Source organism: Leptonychotes weddellii, chromosome 1 (assembly GCF_054177405.1).
Source record: "Leptonychotes weddellii isolate Sample4059 chromosome 1, ASM5417740v2, whole genome shotgun sequence".
Taxonomy (NCBI): Eukaryota; Metazoa; Chordata; class Mammalia; order Carnivora; family Phocidae; genus Leptonychotes; species Leptonychotes weddellii.
In genome coordinates, this window is record NC_138369.1 from 74,910,490 (window position 1) to 74,929,303 (window position 18,814).

General features: G+C 43.4%; 1 protein-coding gene across 1 annotated transcript in view; it reads left to right on the forward strand.

Moving 5' to 3' along the window:
* LOC102747210 (collagen alpha-4(VI) chain-like) overlaps positions 1 to 18,814 on the forward strand; it is a 40,460-nt gene that overhangs the window by 4,504 nt on the left and 17,142 nt on the right. Inside the window, 6 exon segments of the mRNA XM_081832231.1 lie at positions 40 to 110; positions 1,484 to 1,572; positions 4,879 to 5,481; positions 7,645 to 8,232; positions 13,323 to 13,952; positions 17,973 to 18,608. Coding sequence (XP_081688357.1) covers positions 40 to 110; positions 1,484 to 1,572; positions 4,879 to 5,481; positions 7,645 to 8,232; positions 13,323 to 13,952; positions 17,973 to 18,608 — 2,617 coding nt within the window.

Sequence of the window (18,814 nt, forward strand, 5' to 3'; positions counted from 1 at the left end):
TTGAGTTCACGTTTTTACCCCACTGTAAATTGCTCACAGGTCTTCATTTTACATGAGTTGGGCTCTGGAGAGTTGAGTGACAGTCTGGACTTGGGGATTTTCATTGAAGGGTTAGAGTTCCTGTCGTGCGCTGTACCTGGACTCGGGTTACATGGGACAGAGCCTGGCAGTCCACGGCCGTGTAGCTGTCATGCTACTTAACCTTTCTGGGGCCCGATTTCTTCATTTCCATCAACAAGATGAGCTGAGTAAGGTCTGCTCTGCTGGCCTTTTCCAGGTTTGAAGTGAAGAACCTGGAGATACCAGCATAGTAACTTACAAAGTAGCAATCAACTGAGAGTGAAAATTAAATGAATTAAGTAAAAAATATAAATTAAAACACACAAAACAAAATAACTTCCTTATTAGTGCACAATGCAGAGTATTAGTGTTCGTCTACCTCTATGGATTCTGAGTTTCAAATTAGAGGCAATACTTCTTTACTTCATGGTGGGTATCCAAGAAGACTTATTTTATTTAACAAGCACTTTAAGAGTGATTTCTATGTATCAGGCATAGCTGAAGTGTTTTACAGTAATGAGCTCACTTAATCCTGATGGCAAGACTACGAGGTAGATGTCATTCTTGTTCCAGTTTTATAAATGGGGAAACTGAGACACAGGGCAGTGAAGCAACTTGCCCAAGATCAACTATTAAGTAGTGGGTCTGGGATTCAAATTCAGACAGTCTATCAAGAATCCTTACTTTTAACCCCCTGAGGATGCTGAGGATGGCTGGCTAAGAAGATAAAGAGGAGGTGTTCCCTGTTCCAGTTGAAACCTCATTCAATGTGAATGTCATGATTTTCTTATTTTTAAACACATGGACTTCTTTAGAGTCAAAAAAGCAGAAATGGAATTGGGACTGGATAATTTTCATGGAGGCCTTCAGGAATGAATCCAAGTTTAGGGGAGGGAAGTCTGATATTTGGCTTCTTCTGGGAACATATAAAATATTTTCAGGCTATCCTCATTTTATCAGGCAGATGTGCTCCTGAGATATTTGAATATTTCTGCATGCCACAAATATTTATAAGGTCATCCAATGCTTGTATAAAAATACAAGCAAAATCATCCAGAAATGTTTATGTTCCACCAAACGAATTCAGTGTGTGAAACAGAAATTCTACCCATGCCCCATATGCTTTATCCTTTTATAGTCCTATCTGGACAATTTTAAACAGTGAAGTCTGAGGTATACACTCTGGGTGTTTACAAAACTCTTCCTGAGTTGGGTTAGCAAGACCATCTTCCCTGAATAATTGAAACAATGTAGCAATAAGCCCTTAATTTTGTATCAAGTTTCTGTTGGTCTGGGGAAAGACATGGTTCTATATATTTTTTTAAATCAACTTTTTGAGATATAATTAACATATGATATGATGCACTCATTTAAAATGTATGAAGACAGAATTTTAATTATGAGGTTTCTTTTTTTCCCCTAGGCCCATATCCAGAATGGAGACTTGGAAGGCGTTTTGGGAGTTCATCATTCTTGCAGCTAGTTTTGGCTTCATCAAGTCACAGAGAATTGGTAATGCATCGGATTCTCTAAGCCAAAAATGATGACCTTGCCAGGGACCTATGGTAGTGACAATCTTAAAAGAAAATAGTACAGAAGCTTCATAATTAATGGAAGGGAAATGCTTCTTTTCAGGAGAGCTTAGAATCTAGAAGCTTTTAGTGAACAGCGGGCACTTGATTTTTTTCAAAGCTTAACCTCAAATGACAAAAATAAATAAATAATAAATAAATAAAATAGCTATTAAAAAATGCTATACTTCTGAATGTATTACCAGGCTCTCAAATGCTTTTGTAAACATCGGCCTGCTCTCTTGACTCCGCATTTTGCTTTGTCTCCTTTAGCAGAGCTGTTCTGTGAGGTAATTGTCATCATGAGATGGATAGCTTCGCTAAACGCCAGTGACACCTCTGGAATTTTTTTTGCAGTCATTTTAACAGATTGTTGTGACTTTTCATGCTGAAAGTCTCATGAAGAGAAGATTGTTTGAGTAGCTCGAAGCCCCACTGAGACAGTATTGAGGTTTAAATATTTATATATAATTACATACACTGTTATTTGTTGGAAAAAAAAACCCCATGAAGCTCTCTAAATTTTCCCTCCAGCTCTGACTCCCCGCTCTTGTGAACAGAAGCTGTGACAGTCGGACAGTCAGTCTTTTCATGTTTCGAACACGTCCTAAAATGACAAAGGGCTGGTGGAGGGGTTAAGAAAAGTAACAATGTATGAAAAGGTAATACATCTCTGGAGGTGCACATCAGGGAACCCATACTTATTTGCCTGGAAAACTGTTCCACAGCTGTGAGTTTTCTCCTGTTCGGAAAGATCACGGAAACACTCTCAAGTCTGTGTTTGATTTCTTCTGAAAGAGATGTTAAGGGGACAAACCAGGCAGCCATCCCTGGAGCACTCACTGAATTCTTTCCTCTCAACAGGATTGCATTCTGGAGCACCAAAGGGAAGTAAAGCTTAAAGGGCCATGAGCTCATTTATTATCTGCCTTTTCAATAATCATTCCACTTGGCTTTATGATCAAGATTAGGCAAACTCCTGAGAAGTGGGACTCTGGAACCTAGAAGTGATTCAGTGTCCCTAGAGCATACCACCCTTCGTCAGCCCTTCTCTGCCTAAACTCTTACAAGGTCTTTGCCTTCCTATAATATGGATTTTTAATTTAATCTTCATTATGGCAGTCCAGAGTATGAACAGGATGTCAGGAGACCTGGTTTCTAATACTGGCTGTTCGAACTGATTTACGTGAGTTACTTTGCTTTCTAGGTCTTATTTCCCTTATCTGCAAGATGGGTAAATTTGGTTTACATTCTTCTATACTTGCATTTTTCAATACAGTGGCCACTAGTCGCATGTGACTATTTAAATTAAATTAAAATTCAGTAAAATTTTAAATTTATTTTCTCATTTGTGCTAGCTACATTCCAAGTACTCAATCACCACATGTGCCTCGTGGCTATGGTATTGTATTACATTATCTCATAGGATTCTTTCTAGCTCTAAAATGTTCTGATTCCCTTATTTGGTTTCATTAATGTTCAATATTTCCATTCTTGTGATATCTTCTTCCTTTGTCCCTCCCTCTCTCCTTCTCTCATTCCCGAGTATTTCCTTCCTTAAATATTTTTTTGGGTGACTACTCTATGCTAGACACCTGAGTGATGGACAAACAAACGAAAGATACAGTGTCTGTTTGCATGGAGCCCACTGTCTAGTTGGGGAGATCGCCATTAGTTGAATAAGCACATTGATGAATGTTACATTACAAACCAAGATAAAAGAACATGATTCTATGGGAATTTATTAGAAAAAAAGAAAAGAGAGAGAAAGGGAAAGAAACTCAGTGGATGGACTAGCATGTAGGAGCCACATGGAGCTTGGACCACGGAGAGCAAAATGGAGCGGGGAGAGTGAGTGTGGGGCCAGCTCCAGCCAGTATTTTAACTCTCCTGGCACAAGGCTAAATGCATAATGTATTTAACCAGCGTGGGATACTCATTCCCTGGTTGTTGAGCCACTTGAAACTAACATCCTCTTCAGCTGGTTTCTGCTTTGGTTTCTCCTCTCTCTCATCACTGATTCACGGGTTCTCCTACCATCAGCACGGACAATCACATTGCGAAGTGTGGGGGAAATGTCATGATGGTTACTGACAAACAGAGAGATCATAATCACCTCTTCCCTTTTTTTTGGTCTGCACGAGCACAGTGTTTAATTTGTGTATTTACTTCTTGTCACAGAAATGCAATGTTTGAGTTGGAAGAGACCAGGTCATCTAGTCAAGCCCTTATAGTAGAGAGATGCAATCTGAGAAGCAGAAATATGAACTATTGGCTCAAGTCCTGCAGTCAGCTGGCTTCTGATCCCTTCCATGCTGGAGACCAGGGTGGGCCCAGCTGGAGCACCACTCGCTCTGGTCACTGTTGGGGTTGTGTTTCCGGGGTTGGAATTGGGTTTGGAAGTAGTTGTACAGTGCAGGCTTGAGTTCAGGGAGCCAAAGGAGCCAAATGGGAGCCACGCTTATGGTAATGCCATGAGATAAAACTAAAAGGGGCTGGTGGTAGCTAGGGAGTGCCAGAGGTCAAAGCTGGAAAGCAGAGGTCTTAGGTCAGCTTCTCTAGATGCAGAGCCTGGGACAGGGATTTGGTGAATGTGTTATTGTGAGGGAGTACTCTTTAGGACAGACCTGTAAGGGAATAAGAGAAGTGAGACAGGCTAGGGGTGAAGAAGCCAAGCAAGGATGTAGCCTCAGGTAACATCCAGCCTTGGCCCGAGCCATGGAAGATGCTGGAACATAAATGGCACCATGAGTTGTTTCAGTAAGGCAAGGGGGCCAGGTGCTTGTAAGCCCATATGATTGACCATTGGCCACCCAGGTGTCTCCAGATGTGGCTGCTCTGCTCCCTTCAGCATGGACAGGTCTCTAGACCAAGTGTCAGAGGGGAGCAGTTAACTGTAGCCCTTGAAGCAGGTGTGCCAGCCAGCAAAGATCTAGGCGGGGCACCAAAAGCATCCTCTACTGGTTGAAAATATTTTCTTTTATTAAGTTTAAGGGATGGGTGGAGGGCCGTGGTCAGGGATCTCACTGAAGGGGTCAGATGTCTGTTAGAATGAAACAGAGAGTGGCGGGTGAACAAGGGTAGATGGTGGCCATGAGGAAGCAAAGGAAGATGCATATTAGCTATTGTCAAAGAGCTGTGCAGGCCGATCTGCAGGCCGTGAAGGCAACGAATGGGGAGAGATAGAGTCACTGCCAGAAGCTGTCAACTTTGTGCTGTTTTATCTTGAATTGACTCTCTTCCCCAGTCTGCAGGGAAGCGTCTGTGGGAGATGTCGTGTTTCTAGTGGACGCCAACATCAACCCCCAACATACCCGCAGCATGCGGAACTTCTTGTACATCATGGTAAACAGCTTCAATGTCAGCAAAGAGACCATCCGCGTGGGGCTGGCTCAGTACGGCGACATGCCCCATTCCGAATTCCTACTTTCCACCTACCCCCGCAAAGTCGATGTTTTGAAACACATTCAAAGGTTTCAATTTCGGCCTGGGGGCCACAGGTTGGGCCTGGCCCTGCAGTTCCTTCTAGATCAGCACTTCCAGGCAGCAGCAGGGAGTCGCGCAAGCCAGGGCGTGCCTCAGACGGCCCTGGTGATCAGCAGCAGCCCAGCTGAGGACGGTGCGCGGGAAGCCGCCGAGGCCCTCAGGAGGGCGGGCGTCCGGCTTTATACTGTTGGTGTCAAAGATGCGGTTTTGGCCGAGCTCAAGGAGATTGCGAGCAGTCCTGAGGAGAAGTTCGCCTCTTTTGTTCCCAACTTCTCTGATCTGCGCGGTCATGCTCAGAAGCTGCAGCAACAGCTCTGTGACACTTTGGCAAAGGCAGTTCAGCCTGTTGACAACGTCTTTCCAGGTACAGAAGACTTGCCCCTTCTTGTTTCTGATCTAGAAATCACAGAGCTCAAAGCTTTATCTCTTCTTCATCTCTCCCACTGTCCTCCTTATTTTCCATACGTATGCATGTTGAATTTTAATATTACAGTCTCACTAAACTATCTGTGCTCTATGCTCCTCTCCAATCATTGACCAGAGACTTACCATCTTTTTAAATAAATATCATGGGCCATATGCTGGTTCTATATGCAGATGTAGTGGAAGTCCATTTTTGGAGGAAGAATATTTGTTCCTAGAATGATATTCTTCCTAGATTGAACTTATCCATGTTGCCTGGATGGGGGGTCGAGGAGGGGAGAGGGGCAACAGATCTTCCAGGAAGCTTGCTTTTTGCTTAGTTTATTGCCAGTGTGTTGGTATAAAGTATTGGTTATGAGCATGAATTTAGGGGAAAGTACGGTCTGGGTTCAAATCCCACTTCTCCACTTTTTAACTGTGTCAATTTGAACAAGTTACTTTATCTCTCTGAATCTAAGTTTTCTTCCTAGGATGGTAGTACCTGCCTCAGAGAGTTGTTGAAATCATTAAATAAAATTATGCAAGTCAGGTGCTTATCGCAGTGCTCAGCCCATCAGAGGTGATAGCATTATGATCATTACCTGTGATGATCTAACTCATTAGCTTTGTACGTCTGTCAGTGGTGATGGGGCAGAGACTTGCCGAAGTCCTTTATGAGTTAATTACTTAATTCTATGAGAAAGCAAAGACCTTTGAGCAGAGGAAGAGAAGCTTGCTAGTGGTTTTCATTACTTATTCATTATTGTGGCATTTCTACAGAAGGCAGGTAAATTGGAAGAGGTGCTAAAACTTTTCACCCATTTGATGCTGCAAGTGTATGGTGGCAGCATTGTGTTTGTACAACCAAATTATATACCTTGCTTTTGTGTATCACTTCAGGGTTTACAAAAAGGTTTTATATACTTAGTAATCCTAACTACCATTTGCTTGGTACTATATAGTTTGCCAAACCTATTTACATTGCCCAACTGACTGATAGATACATACATAAGGCGATTCTTTGTTAGACCCATAGGGATGTGTATGGTACATAAGGCAATTAGTATTTACTTTTACATAGATATGTAAGGCAATTGGTGTTATTATTATTTGCATTTTTCAAGTGAGGAAACTGAGGCCAAAGGTAATATAACTGGATGGCAGAGCTAGGATCTGATCCCAGGATCTTAAGACCAGATGCATTCCAATAGGACAAGTGTCATCGATTGTGTTCCCCAGAAGCAGAGCCTGAGGCAAGGATATGGATATACATTATTTATTATGGAAGAGCTCCCAAAGGGTTGGTAAGGATGTGGGGGGTGCAGGACAGAGAGTAGAGAAAAGAAAGGAAAAATGTGATCTCAGGCAAAAGTTCCAGAGGGTAGTTTTAGCTTGATCCTGCAGGAGAGCTCAGGAATATAAATTATGCTTCAGCTAGGCTTTCATATATTGTAGGCAAAGCAGCTCCAGTAGCTGAAGGGAAGTCCTCCAACGTACAGTGTACAGAAATGGTAACAAAGAATTCAAAAGGACTTCGGCAGAGCACAAATAATGTCTGCTATAGTAGATTATCTTATTTTATCCTCCAAACAACTCTGTGAGAGTGTGAGGGCTGGTATAAAAGTTTCAGTGCTGCAGAGAAGAAAGCCAAGTCTCAGAAAGGTGGGTGATACATAGGTCACAGGGCTCCTAAGTGGTGGAGCCACAATGTGTGTATAATGGAATGCAGGATGTATTCCAGTTTTCTGACCTGTTGGTACCAGTACTCTTGTAGAGATGAAGTTTATTACCACCGGAAAGAGGACAACTCCTTTCTCAGCATGCTACTACATTTATAGAAGGGGTTTTCTTCTTCATGAGATTCAAGGGATTGTCCAAGTGTGTTCCAAGATTAGACGTATCAGTAGAACAAGACAGAAGCCTCAGGAGATGATGGAGTTGAGGGAAGGAAAAGCACAAAAAATGTTGTCACTTCTCTGAGCACTGTCATTTAGGGTATCTGAGGACCACAGAGTCTAGTCTGACTGGCCCTGCTCTCCTTTCTGTACACCATCCAGCCCCATTGGTTCTAAGCATTTTGAGTGAAGACTCACAGACTCCATGACTTTTGTCCTCTTTCTTGCAGCTTGCAGAGAGGCAGTCTTAGCAGACATTGTCTTCCTAGTAGACAGCTCAACCAGCATTGGACCCCAGAACTTCCAAAAAGTGAAGAACTTCCTTTACTCTGTCATCTTGGGGCTTGACATCAGCAGTGACCAGGTCCGAGTGGGACTTGCTCAGTATAATGACAACATCTACCCAGCCTTTCAGCTGAACCAGCACCCTCTGAAGAGTGTGGTCCTGGAGAAGATCCAGAATCTTCCCTACCGTACAGGAGACACAAACACAGGGAGTGCCCTGGAGTTTATCAGGAGGCACTACTTGACTGAGGCAGCTGGCAGCCGGGCCAAGGACAGGGTTCCTCAGATAGTTATCCTGGTGACAGATGGGGAGTCAAATGATGAAGTTCAGGAGGCAGCTAACAAGTTAAAAGAAGATGGAGTGGTTGTTTATGTGGTAGGGGTCAATGTCCAAGATGTCCAGGAATTGCAAAAAATAGCCAGTGAGCCATTTGAGAAGTATCTCTTCAACATCGAAAACTTCAACACCCTTCAGGATTTCTCAGGAGGCATTCTTCAGACTCTGTGCTCAGCAGTGGAGGGTAAGATAAAAGGTAAGAAGCTGCATCAAAACCCAACATTCCAACCAGGACACCTAATTACGGTATGAGCCGGGATGCACTGAGTATAGTGGAAGGGCAGGAGAAGGAGCTGGCTGCCATCTCTGGAGAACCTGGGGGGACTTCCTAGGTGAAGGAACGTTGGAGCTGGGGGTTGAAGAATGAATGCAGTTCTCATGGGTAGAAAAGGACATCCTGCCATGTTGTTCAGAGGAAGTCCAGAAGACCTATGTTCTTGTCCTGCCTGTGCCACTTTCTAGTTAGGTGAGAGTGGACAAGCAGCTTTACTTCTTCATTTCAATGCTCTCATCTGTACAGTGAAGATAATAACACTTGCCTAGTAGGATGGCTTATGGGGATTAAATCAAATAATGTGTATAAAAACTGCTAGCACAAAATAACTGCTCCACATATATCCATTTCCCTTGCCTCTTCCATTGGTGGAAGAAGAATAGGTGAGAGGTGCTTTAGTCTAATAAAGCAGACAACAAAGACAGCAGGGTGGAAGAGGGAGAGAGTCTTGTGATTGGTTTACACAGAGGAGGTGGAAGAATAATATGCACATTGTTACATAATTATAGTACCTGTCCCTCTTATATTCCCTGCATCCTTGTATTCAGTTTTCATGACATCTTGATTTGATTTACTTTCTCCTCTATGTCTTTTCCTTCTTCCTCCTCTCTTCAATTCCAGAATTCACCCAAGCTTATGCAGATGTGGTCTTTCTTGCCGACACCTCACAGGGCACATCACATGCCAGTTTCCAGTGGATGCAGAATTTCATCTCCAGAGTGATTGACCTGCTGGATGTTGGCAGGGACAAGTACCAGATTGGGCTGGCTCAGTATGGTGATCAAGGCCACATCGAATTTTTGCTCAATACCTACCAGACCCGGGATGAGATGATTGCCCATGTCCGTGACCACTTTTTGCTCCAGGGTGGCTCCAGGAGGACGGGCAAAGCTCTGCGATATCTTCATCAGACTTTCTTCCAGGAGGCAGCAGGAAGCCGGTTTCTCCAGGGTGTTCCGCAATATGCAGTGGTCATGACCTCAGGCAAATCTGAGGATGAGGTCTGGGATGCCGCACAGACTTTGAGGGAAAAAGGCGTGAAAGTCATGTCTGTGGGTGTACAGGACTTTGACAGGAGAGAACTGGAGGGGATGGCAACCCCACCCCTTGTATATGAGATGCAAGGACAAGATGGAGTCAGACAGCTGATGCAGGATGTGGGTGTGGTGATCCAAGGGACCGGGCAGCTCGGGCTCGGGACTGCGTCTGAGAAGGAGCCTGTAGTAGGTAAGGTTTGGTCCCTACATGTGTGAGCCGCTGGGAGGTCTCAGAAACTCTGGGGGAAAGAGCAGAGAAGGGGGGCATTCTGGATTCCTCAGTACTGCAATACCAGCGCCAGTGCAGGGGGAAGAGGAGGAGGCATGGGGCTTCCTTGGGCATACACCCTATATCAGTTAACTGTGGTCACAGTGAGGCTGCATAAGAAGCCATCCAAAAAGTCAGTGGCTGAGAAGAATCATTTATTTTCGCTGATCTGCTGGGGATCAGCTGATCTTTGTTGGGCTCAACTGAATGGCTTTCCTGACCTTGCCTGAGCTTGTTCACAGATTTGAGATTTGGCTGAGGGTTGGTTGATCTACATTTGGTTCTGCTCCATAGCTCTCATCTTCCTCCTGGGATTGTTAGGCTAGTCTGGACACATTATTCCCATGGTAACTGCAGAGGTGCAAGAGAGAAAACCTAATTACATAAGCACTTTTAAGACCTCTGCTTCATCATCTGCTAACATCCCATTGGTCAAGCAAGTCATATAGTCATGTCATCGTAAGAAAGTATGTTTCCCCCATAGAAGTGAGATATAGGGAGTTAATATCTCTGAACAATAATTCGAGTTACCATATGCCTTTTCTAGGAGAAGGAGCATTCAGGCTTCTCCCCAAAGAAGCTGGTGTTCAAAATGCTCAAGGGAGGTGCTATTAACATTTTGAGTGAGGCATTCATAGTGTAGGATTGTACTGTGCATTGTCAGAGGTCTAACATTCCTGGTCCCTGCCAGTAGCATCTCCAATGACAATTCAAAACGCTGCCATATATTTCAAAATGTCCCCTGGGGATGAGAACCATTGGACCTCATCTCCTGCTAAGTCCCTTTATACATTCTAACCATTAGCCAAGCTGAACTGCTCACCATTTGCTATGTAAGTGTCATACTTTCCCACCACTGTCTCTGCCCTTGAATACACCGTACCAGCAGCCTGGAATGCCCACAGACAAAACACTATCCTTCAGTTAAGTTTTCCTCTTGGCAGAGCTTCTGGTTGATCCTCACAACAGAAGGGATAAATCCCTCCTTTCTCTGAACTATCATAACTCTGCCCAGACCTCTCAACATGTAAAGCTTGAAAGTCCTTGGAATTTTATAGTCAGAAGAGACAAACACATGTGAGACAAGATGAGGAAAGTCCAAGCAGGGATAATAAGAAACTAAGAAGCCCCTTACGGACATTACATTAAGTAGAAGTAGAATAGAAGGGGAGGGGAGGTAATGGAGAATCTGACCTGGAGGAATTGTGTTGGTCCCTCAATAATGGATATGGTCTTAATATACAGAGAGAAGAGAAGAGCCTGCTCTTGGTAAGGGGAAGAGCTTCAGTGAGGGTGTGGAAGTGGGAATGGGCTGGATGAATGTGGAAGAAAGTGAAAAAAATGGAACCGATTGGAGGAGGGGGGAGGGTTTGGAGGTAGTGAGAGATGAGATTGATGAGGTAGAATGGACCCCAAGGGTCTCAAAGTCCCTGGGAGGTAACTATAGGCTTTTAAGCAGGAAAAATGACATGACCAAAATGGTCTTTAAGGAAGGCTTCAGCGGGCAGGCTGAATTCCACATGACACCTCAGACTCAGAAAGACTGTAAGGCTGAGCTGTCATCTATCCACATATGGAGGAGCCACCTGGGTCTAGACCAATGGTGGCTCTGATGATGAGGAAAGGGAATGAATCTTGAAGACAACTTGAAAGGAGAATATAGTTGACCCTTGAACAACTCAGGGGTTAGGGGCCCTTACCCTACCCCCACAGCTGAAAATCTCCATGTAAATTTTGACTTCCCCAAAACTTAACTACTAATAGCCTACCGTTGACCAGATGCTTACAGATAACCGAAAGAGTGGATTAACACATTTTTATGTGTTATATGTATCATATACTGTATTCTTTAATAAAGTAAGCCAGAGAAGAGAAAATGTTATTAAGAAAATCATAAGGATGAGAAAATAAATTTATAGTACTGTACATATATTTATTGAACAAATCTGCATATAGGCAGGCTGAGCCACGGCTGCACAGGGTAGGCTTGGCATGGGAATGGCGATGTTCTACAGCCTGGTGGTTTCTAGTTGGTAGAGGCAGCTGCCAGGTGGGCCCGTGGCTGGTGGCAGTAGCCTTGAGGTGTAGTACACTTGCCCCATCTGCCTGGAGGTGTAGCTCTAGCCTGTGGCCATGGGCAGCTGTGGCCCTCCATGAGTGCACTGGCCTCCGGAAGGTGGAGGGGCAGGGGCACCACCATGGAAAGGGGTCTGTCTGAGACCCTGGTGAGCGAAGAACCAAGTGGGAGGGTATGGGTATACCAGGGGTTCAGGGCTTCCTGCACAGTGTCGTCCCTGCCCTCTGCGCATGTTCCTCTGCTTCAGCCCAGCCTCCTGCCCCAGCCCTGGCACTTTACCTGACCACCCCACGGACACACAGGGCAATCTGCAGCCCTGTCTAGTCCCAGGGCCCTGGGGGCTGCTGACGGCCTCCGAGGGCCTCCCTCGTACTCAGAGGCTAGTAGGCACCTTTGATTGTATCTGTAGAGACTTGGGCGGGCAGTTGTAAATAAATGCCTTGTGGCTTTTGGTGCCAACTCTTAAAAAGAAAGCCCACACGTGTAAGAGGACCAGCACAGGGCAAACCCATGTTGATCAAGGGTCAACTGTAATAACACTTGGTACCAACAGGTGAAGGAAGGGAGAAGTCAAAGATGCTTGGAGTTTCTCTAGAAAGTGTTTTCGACTTGGCAAAATCAGGGGCAACACTCTTTTTAAATCTAGGATTGTTTTTGGTTCTTTATAAAAAAGGGAAATTACAGGACCTCGAGAGGCCAAAGATAAGTCAGAAGGTGATTTTGTTGCCTCTCTAAACTTTGTTTAACAGGACTCCGCTGTCTATACCTTGGCTTCAGCCTTCTGCATGTATGATTTTGGCTCTGTGCTAGGGAGATTTCTGTTTTCATATGTCAAAACAGATTTGGACCTTTTTGGTGTGTGGACACAGTGGGTTTCCCTGCATTAGGCACTGTCTTAAATTTGGAGGAAGGCGTCTCCACTCCTCTTGGAAGGGAGTTTAGGCAGGTACAGCTCCATTCTCCCATTTGAGGCAGGTTCAAGTGAAGGTTCTTTATAGCAGAATGAAAAAGCCAGTTAGCCCAATTTGTGGACAAAGATTTTTCATAGGCACTTGCAATATTTCATGTTGCCTCTGTTGAAGTGACATGAGAGTTATCAGAGAAAGATGCACAAGTTAATAGTCACAATTTCTTATTTGCATCTGTACGGAGAGGAAAAATTATTAAATGAAGGAGGTTTTAGGCCTATAATAGAGAATTTGACTTAGTGTTTCCTGAAACTAGAAAAATGAAGAAAAAAAACTAGTCAAGCCTGGCTCAGATGCTTCTAATGGACTTTGCCGAATTGAAAAAATGATCTTAAAGCACTTTCTTGTCGATATGCATATATTTACGTATTTTGCAAGTGATGTGAATACTCTTCCCAGTGAAAAATTCTGTGATAAGTACGAAACCTGTGTTCTCTGACCATCATGCCAAATACCGGTCATAAAGGCTTCCACTAAATTCTAAAACTCATTAATATAAGTTAGTATGACATATTTATTAGAGTTTGTAATCCTACATATATTATTATAGTATATAAAAATGTAGCATAATACAACATAAAAATATAGCATAGTACCAAATGAGTATTGTCTTTATTACTCTGTTCTCATGCTAAAGCCTTGCTTTCTGTTTTTGTTTATAGCATGTCCGACGGCTATCCCAACTGATTTGGTCTTTCTCATTGAGGAATTCAGCTGGGACAGGCAACCAAATTTCCAACAGGTCGTCAGCTTCTTAAAGACCACTGTCAGCTCTCTAAACGTTCGTCCAGATGGTGTGAGAATTGGCTTGGTCTTTTACAGTGAGGAACCACGACTGGAGTTTTCCCTGGATGCATTTCAGAACCCAGCCAAAATCTTAGAGTATTTGGACAAAATAACCTACCGGAGAAGAAGTGGAAGGACCAAGACTGGAGCTGCTTTGGATTTCCTAAGGAACGAAGTTTTCATTGAGGAGAGGGGCAGCCGGTTCAAACACGGTGTGCAGCAGCTGGCCGTGGTCATCACGGAAGGCTTCTCTCAAGACCAGTTGTCCAAGCCAGCTTCCCTCCTCCGCAGGGCAGGGGTTGCCATCTACGCGGTGGGCACCCACCTAGCCTCAGAGAGTAAGGACCTGGAGAATATAGCATCATATCCTCCTTGGAAGCATGTCATCTCGCTGGAATCCTTTCTGCAACTCTCTGTTGTGGGAAACAAGATTAAGAACCAACTCTGCCCTGAGACTGTGGACAAAGGTGTTTCCATTTCTGGGATGGGCCAGGCTCCACAAGAAGGTAGGAGATCTTTTCCAAATTTCATCTTTTTTTTTTTTTTTTTAAATCTTTACTCTGCTTGTTCCATATACCTGCCTCCTCTACTCCTTATCCTAGGAAAGATTTTGGAGTCAGTTTATTAAAAAACAAGAACACAAAACTTATAAAATCATTATTTTGTTTTGATTCCGAACAGTGCAAAAGAATGTGAAGTAAAAAGTGAACATTCCTCCCTCTTCCTATCTTAGCCTTCATCCCTTTTATTAGTTTTTAAAATTTTTTGAGATTTTTTCTCTTTAAAAGGATTTATTCGTTTGACAGAGAGAGAGAGCACAAGCAGGGGGAACGGCAGGCAGAGGGAGAAGCAGACTCCCCACTGAGCAGGGAGCCCGATGTGGGGCTCGATCCCAGGACCCTGAGATCATGACCTGAGCCAAAGGCAGACACTTAACCCACTGAGCCACCCAGGTGCCCCCTTTTTATCAGTTTGATGAAAATATATATAATTTACAGTAGAAGCCTTAGGGATCGAGGTATAGATTTACTAAATCTTAAGCTCCTTGAAGTAGAAAATTATTTCTAAAAAGATAAGAACATTCTTGAAATTAAAAAAATTTTAACTTAAAATATAAATGAACATTAATTTACCAGTCTTTTATGTAGAGCCAAGGCTTCTTTGAATATGAGCCCGGCTGATTGGAGTTCTGTATGTTTTCTTCATCACACATCCAATAGTATAGTTTCTATAATTTCTAGTTTCAGTTTCTTTAAAGTGGGAAGAAAAGCTAGCCACTTTTGAAATAATCTGAGTATAGAATCCTGATTTTTATGGTCTCAAAAATTCAGTGTTTGTAGCACTATCTGGCATACCAACAACTTCCTTTAAAACAATTTGCTTTTATTGTGTCTTTTCTAAGCAGTTAACCTGGTTTTCATAGACATAATAAACCTCTTTTATTCACACTCATATCCTATTGATTTGTACAATATTCGATTTGTTGTGTAATTGTAGTAACAAAACTTCCATAAATAGGCTGAGCACAAACCCATGTTACTCTTGGTAGGCTTATTCTTTGTTGACCTTACAAATAAAACAGTCAGTTATTTTACCAGCAAAAAATGGGTTTATTTGGGAACAGCGGAGAACTGCAATTCAGGACGGGCAAGCTATAGCAACAACAGTAGGTGAGTCCAGCAAACAAAGGAGAGGAATATTATTTTATTGAGAAGGAAGAAATTGGGAGGGATTGTTTCGAATGAAAGCCCATTGGAAAAATGCAAGAGCTCAGAGTGGTGGCAGTTTCTGAGGCTGAGTTGCTGGGGCGGTTGATTTCTTGTAGGAGATGCATTATTCATGTTTTTCGTATTGGGGCTATAATTGATTCTTTCCTGCTGAGGATTCTTCTGTTGGGGCCTGAAATGGACAAGTGGTAGGGCGTTGGAGTTCCCCTTTTTGCTCTCTGGTCTCATTTTAGAGATGTTTCCCTTTATTAATTTTCACATCTTCCACTGAGTGAAGCAGAACTGTGTTGTGTTACCCTTGGGGGCTCCCAGGGGGGAGGGCACTCGGCATATTGTGGGAGCATCCCTCATGTGTTACTGATGTGAAGGGAGGAAGTCAATTATCTGGTGAGCCGTTTAAGAGAAAGTTGGTTAGAAGAGCTCCTACTGTGTATGCAGTTTCAAAAAAACACCAGAGAAAATATAGCAGTTAAGTATATGCACCTTGGAGTCAAACTGTCTGAATTTTAAATCCCTAATTTTCCACTTACTGGCTATCGTAAGTGTCTTTGTGTCTGTCTGTTCATTTGTCTATTTTTGTCCACCCATGTTAATATTTCTAAGATTCAAATCAGGATAATAGAAGTTGACTACTTGAAATGTAGATAATTAACTCAAAATTCAAGGCTGTGATTATATCTTCAGGGGAAAATCACTGAGCCTTTTTTTTAAACAATCATTAAATAATCTTATAATTTCTTCATTACTTGTGCTGAGGTCTAGAGATTTAAAATATCTAAATAAATTCCCATCTTTTGCTTTGGCCTGTATTTTTTTATCCCTTTCTCTTTTCTGAGAATGAGAAACAAAATCATTAAATATGAATTTCATTTCCTTGTGCACCCCCTCCCTATAATCTGTAGGGAAGAAGGAGAGAAGCCTCCTTTTCTCTTCTTCTAATTCACAGACTTGTATAAGGGCTGAGAGTTGATTTCGTTCCCAGACTGCATGGCAGCTAAAATGAAACCTGGAATCAGGAAAATCAGTCCCAAATCTAGAGTGGTTAAAGGTAAATGGAAGTTGGGGCAATTTTATCAGAAATCTGTCCTGGATGACCATTAGATCCTAATATCTACCATTTATTACTCATCAGCTATGTGTCAGATACTCTGCTAAGCACTTTGTGTATGTAATAGATATGGATGCATAGCAGCCTCCAGGCTGTAAAAATTATTCTCTCTCTCTTCCCTCCTGGCTCAAATTTCCATCTGCCAAGATTGGCATGAATGTGTAGTGCCAGACGCTCTTCAGGGCTCTGGGATCCTTTGGACCGTGCAAAGGCCCTGGGCTGCTGTGGAGTTGCTTTGGACCACTGCTGCATGGGGCTGGCTCCAGAGATGCCTCTCCCTGCCCAGTGGTCTTTTTCTCAGACTTGGGCCAGGCATCTACCTGTTATCAGTGGGTGATGGCTTCAGGTAAGGTCTGAATTTTTGCCTTCTTTTTCTATAACTTCCCCCTCGAGTCTCCAAGCATTCAACAAACACTACCAGGGAGGTGGATAACTATTTTCCACACCCTTCCAAGTCACACCCCTTTCCAATGCCTGCCCCACTAGGGTAGGATTGCCAGATATGATGTGGGATGCCCAGTTACATTTGAACTTCATTCAGATAAACAATAAATACTTTTTAAAGTGTAAGTTTGTCCTACGTATCACGCAGACCAAGGTCCTCCCAACCGAAAGACCTGACCAAGGGAGCCCATCTGCTGCCTCAGACCCCTTCCCTTTCAACCAGGAAACATGAAAAGCTCTTGATTCTTCCCTGGGACGAGGGAGTCTAGAGATTAAAAACACAAGGCTGGACCGCATTTTCTGAGAGGTGCAAGGAGAAAATTATGTGTCTTTTTTTTTTTTTTTTGAGGACTCTGCTATGTGACAATGGGTGATCTTAATCATTAATTTTTAATACTCAGCTCTGCTGTTTTTCTATGATCTTGTTTCGTTCTCACTATAATCTTACTGAGTAGGTGTTAAGATTGCCATTTGACAGGTTAGGAAATGGAGAGGCAAAGGGGCAAGGCTGGATACTAAGTGGTTGAGAAAGGATCTATATGTAGAGCCATTTTACTCTTTGGAGTCTAAGCCTTAATACACAGTGATTCACTTAAGTAAGGCTCATTTAAAACAGAAAGGTTTATATTAAATTAATTAAGTTTCAGAAAGTGTACTCTTTTGCCCATATTTTAAGAAGTCTGACTTGCATGGGAAACAGGAATATTGGGGACTCAGACAACTCCTAGCTTCAAACATGTCCTGATATTTTACTTTAGCTTGTCCTCAACTTCCCCATTTGAGAAATGCCAAGTACTACTTACTTCATGTCTGAAATGCGGTTCACCAGAAACAGACTCTGAGACAAGGATATGGGTGCAAGTGATTTATCTGGGAGGTGCCCCCTGGGGATACTGGTAAGGAAGGGCATGGAGATTTGAGAAAGGAAAGGAAGGTGGCCAACAGAGGCTGAATTAGTGAGCAGGTAATTGCTGTAGGCATCTGGGGCTCAGTTCTGCTGGGGACTCAGGGAAATTGTGTAGAGTTCACCTCAGAGTTGTCCTACCCAAAGGGCAAGGGAGCTGGGTACGTATCCACTACTCCCCTCTCAGTCATTGGTTGGTGGCTGCTTCCAAACTCACTCTCAGGCATTTCGGCCTGCCTGCTGTGTGGCTGATCAGGCTTCTGGTCAAACAGTATCCCTCAGCAGAGTCACAGGTGCTTTCAGTAGAAAGCTGTTGGCTCTCAAGGGAATAATGAGAGCTGAGAGCATATGGGTGGGGTCAGGATGAATAGCTTTGGCTACGTGCTATCTCACACCCCGTTCTAATGGGTCGCTCCTTCTTCTTATTGCCTAGACTGTGTGCACATTGAGAAGGCCGATATTTACTTCCTTGTCGATGGGTCTAGCAGCATCAACCATGATGATTTTCTCGAAATGAAGACATTCATGAATGGGGCGATAAAGAGGTTCCAAATTGGGCCTGACAGAGTACAGTTTGGAGTCGTTCAGTACTCAGATGGAATTGATATTCAGTTTATCCTCAACCAGTATTCCAGTGTGTCAGGACTGAAGGCAGCCATTGATGACATCCAGCAGAGGAAAGGTGGCACCATGACCGGTCAGGCCTTGAGCAGCATGGCTCAGGTCTTTGTGAACACCACCCGCAGCGGTGTGCCTTGGTATCTCATAATCATCACTGATGGTAAATCTGAAGACCCGGTGGCTGAGCCTGCAGAGGCATTGAGGAGAGAAGGAGTCATCATTTATGCTATTGGAATAAAAAATGCTAATGTTATGGAGCTCAAGGAGATAGCTAAAGATAAGACGTTTTTCACGCCTGAGTTTGATTCCTTGAAGGCCATCCAACAAGATGTGGTCCAGGACATCTGCTCCTCAGAGAGTAAGAGTTGTTTCTTTAGTCTCTCTTTCCCTCCAAGTGTATGTATTGAATCTAATTAAATAGGCTTCATTCTCAAAGTGTGGACTCACTGGGGTCCAAAAGGGAATGTTAGACACAGAGTGACTATGACCTGGAATGAAGCAAGCTGGTTAGATTCTATCTTTATCGTACAGCTGTGTCTCCTTTGCGCTAGGTCACAGAAAATT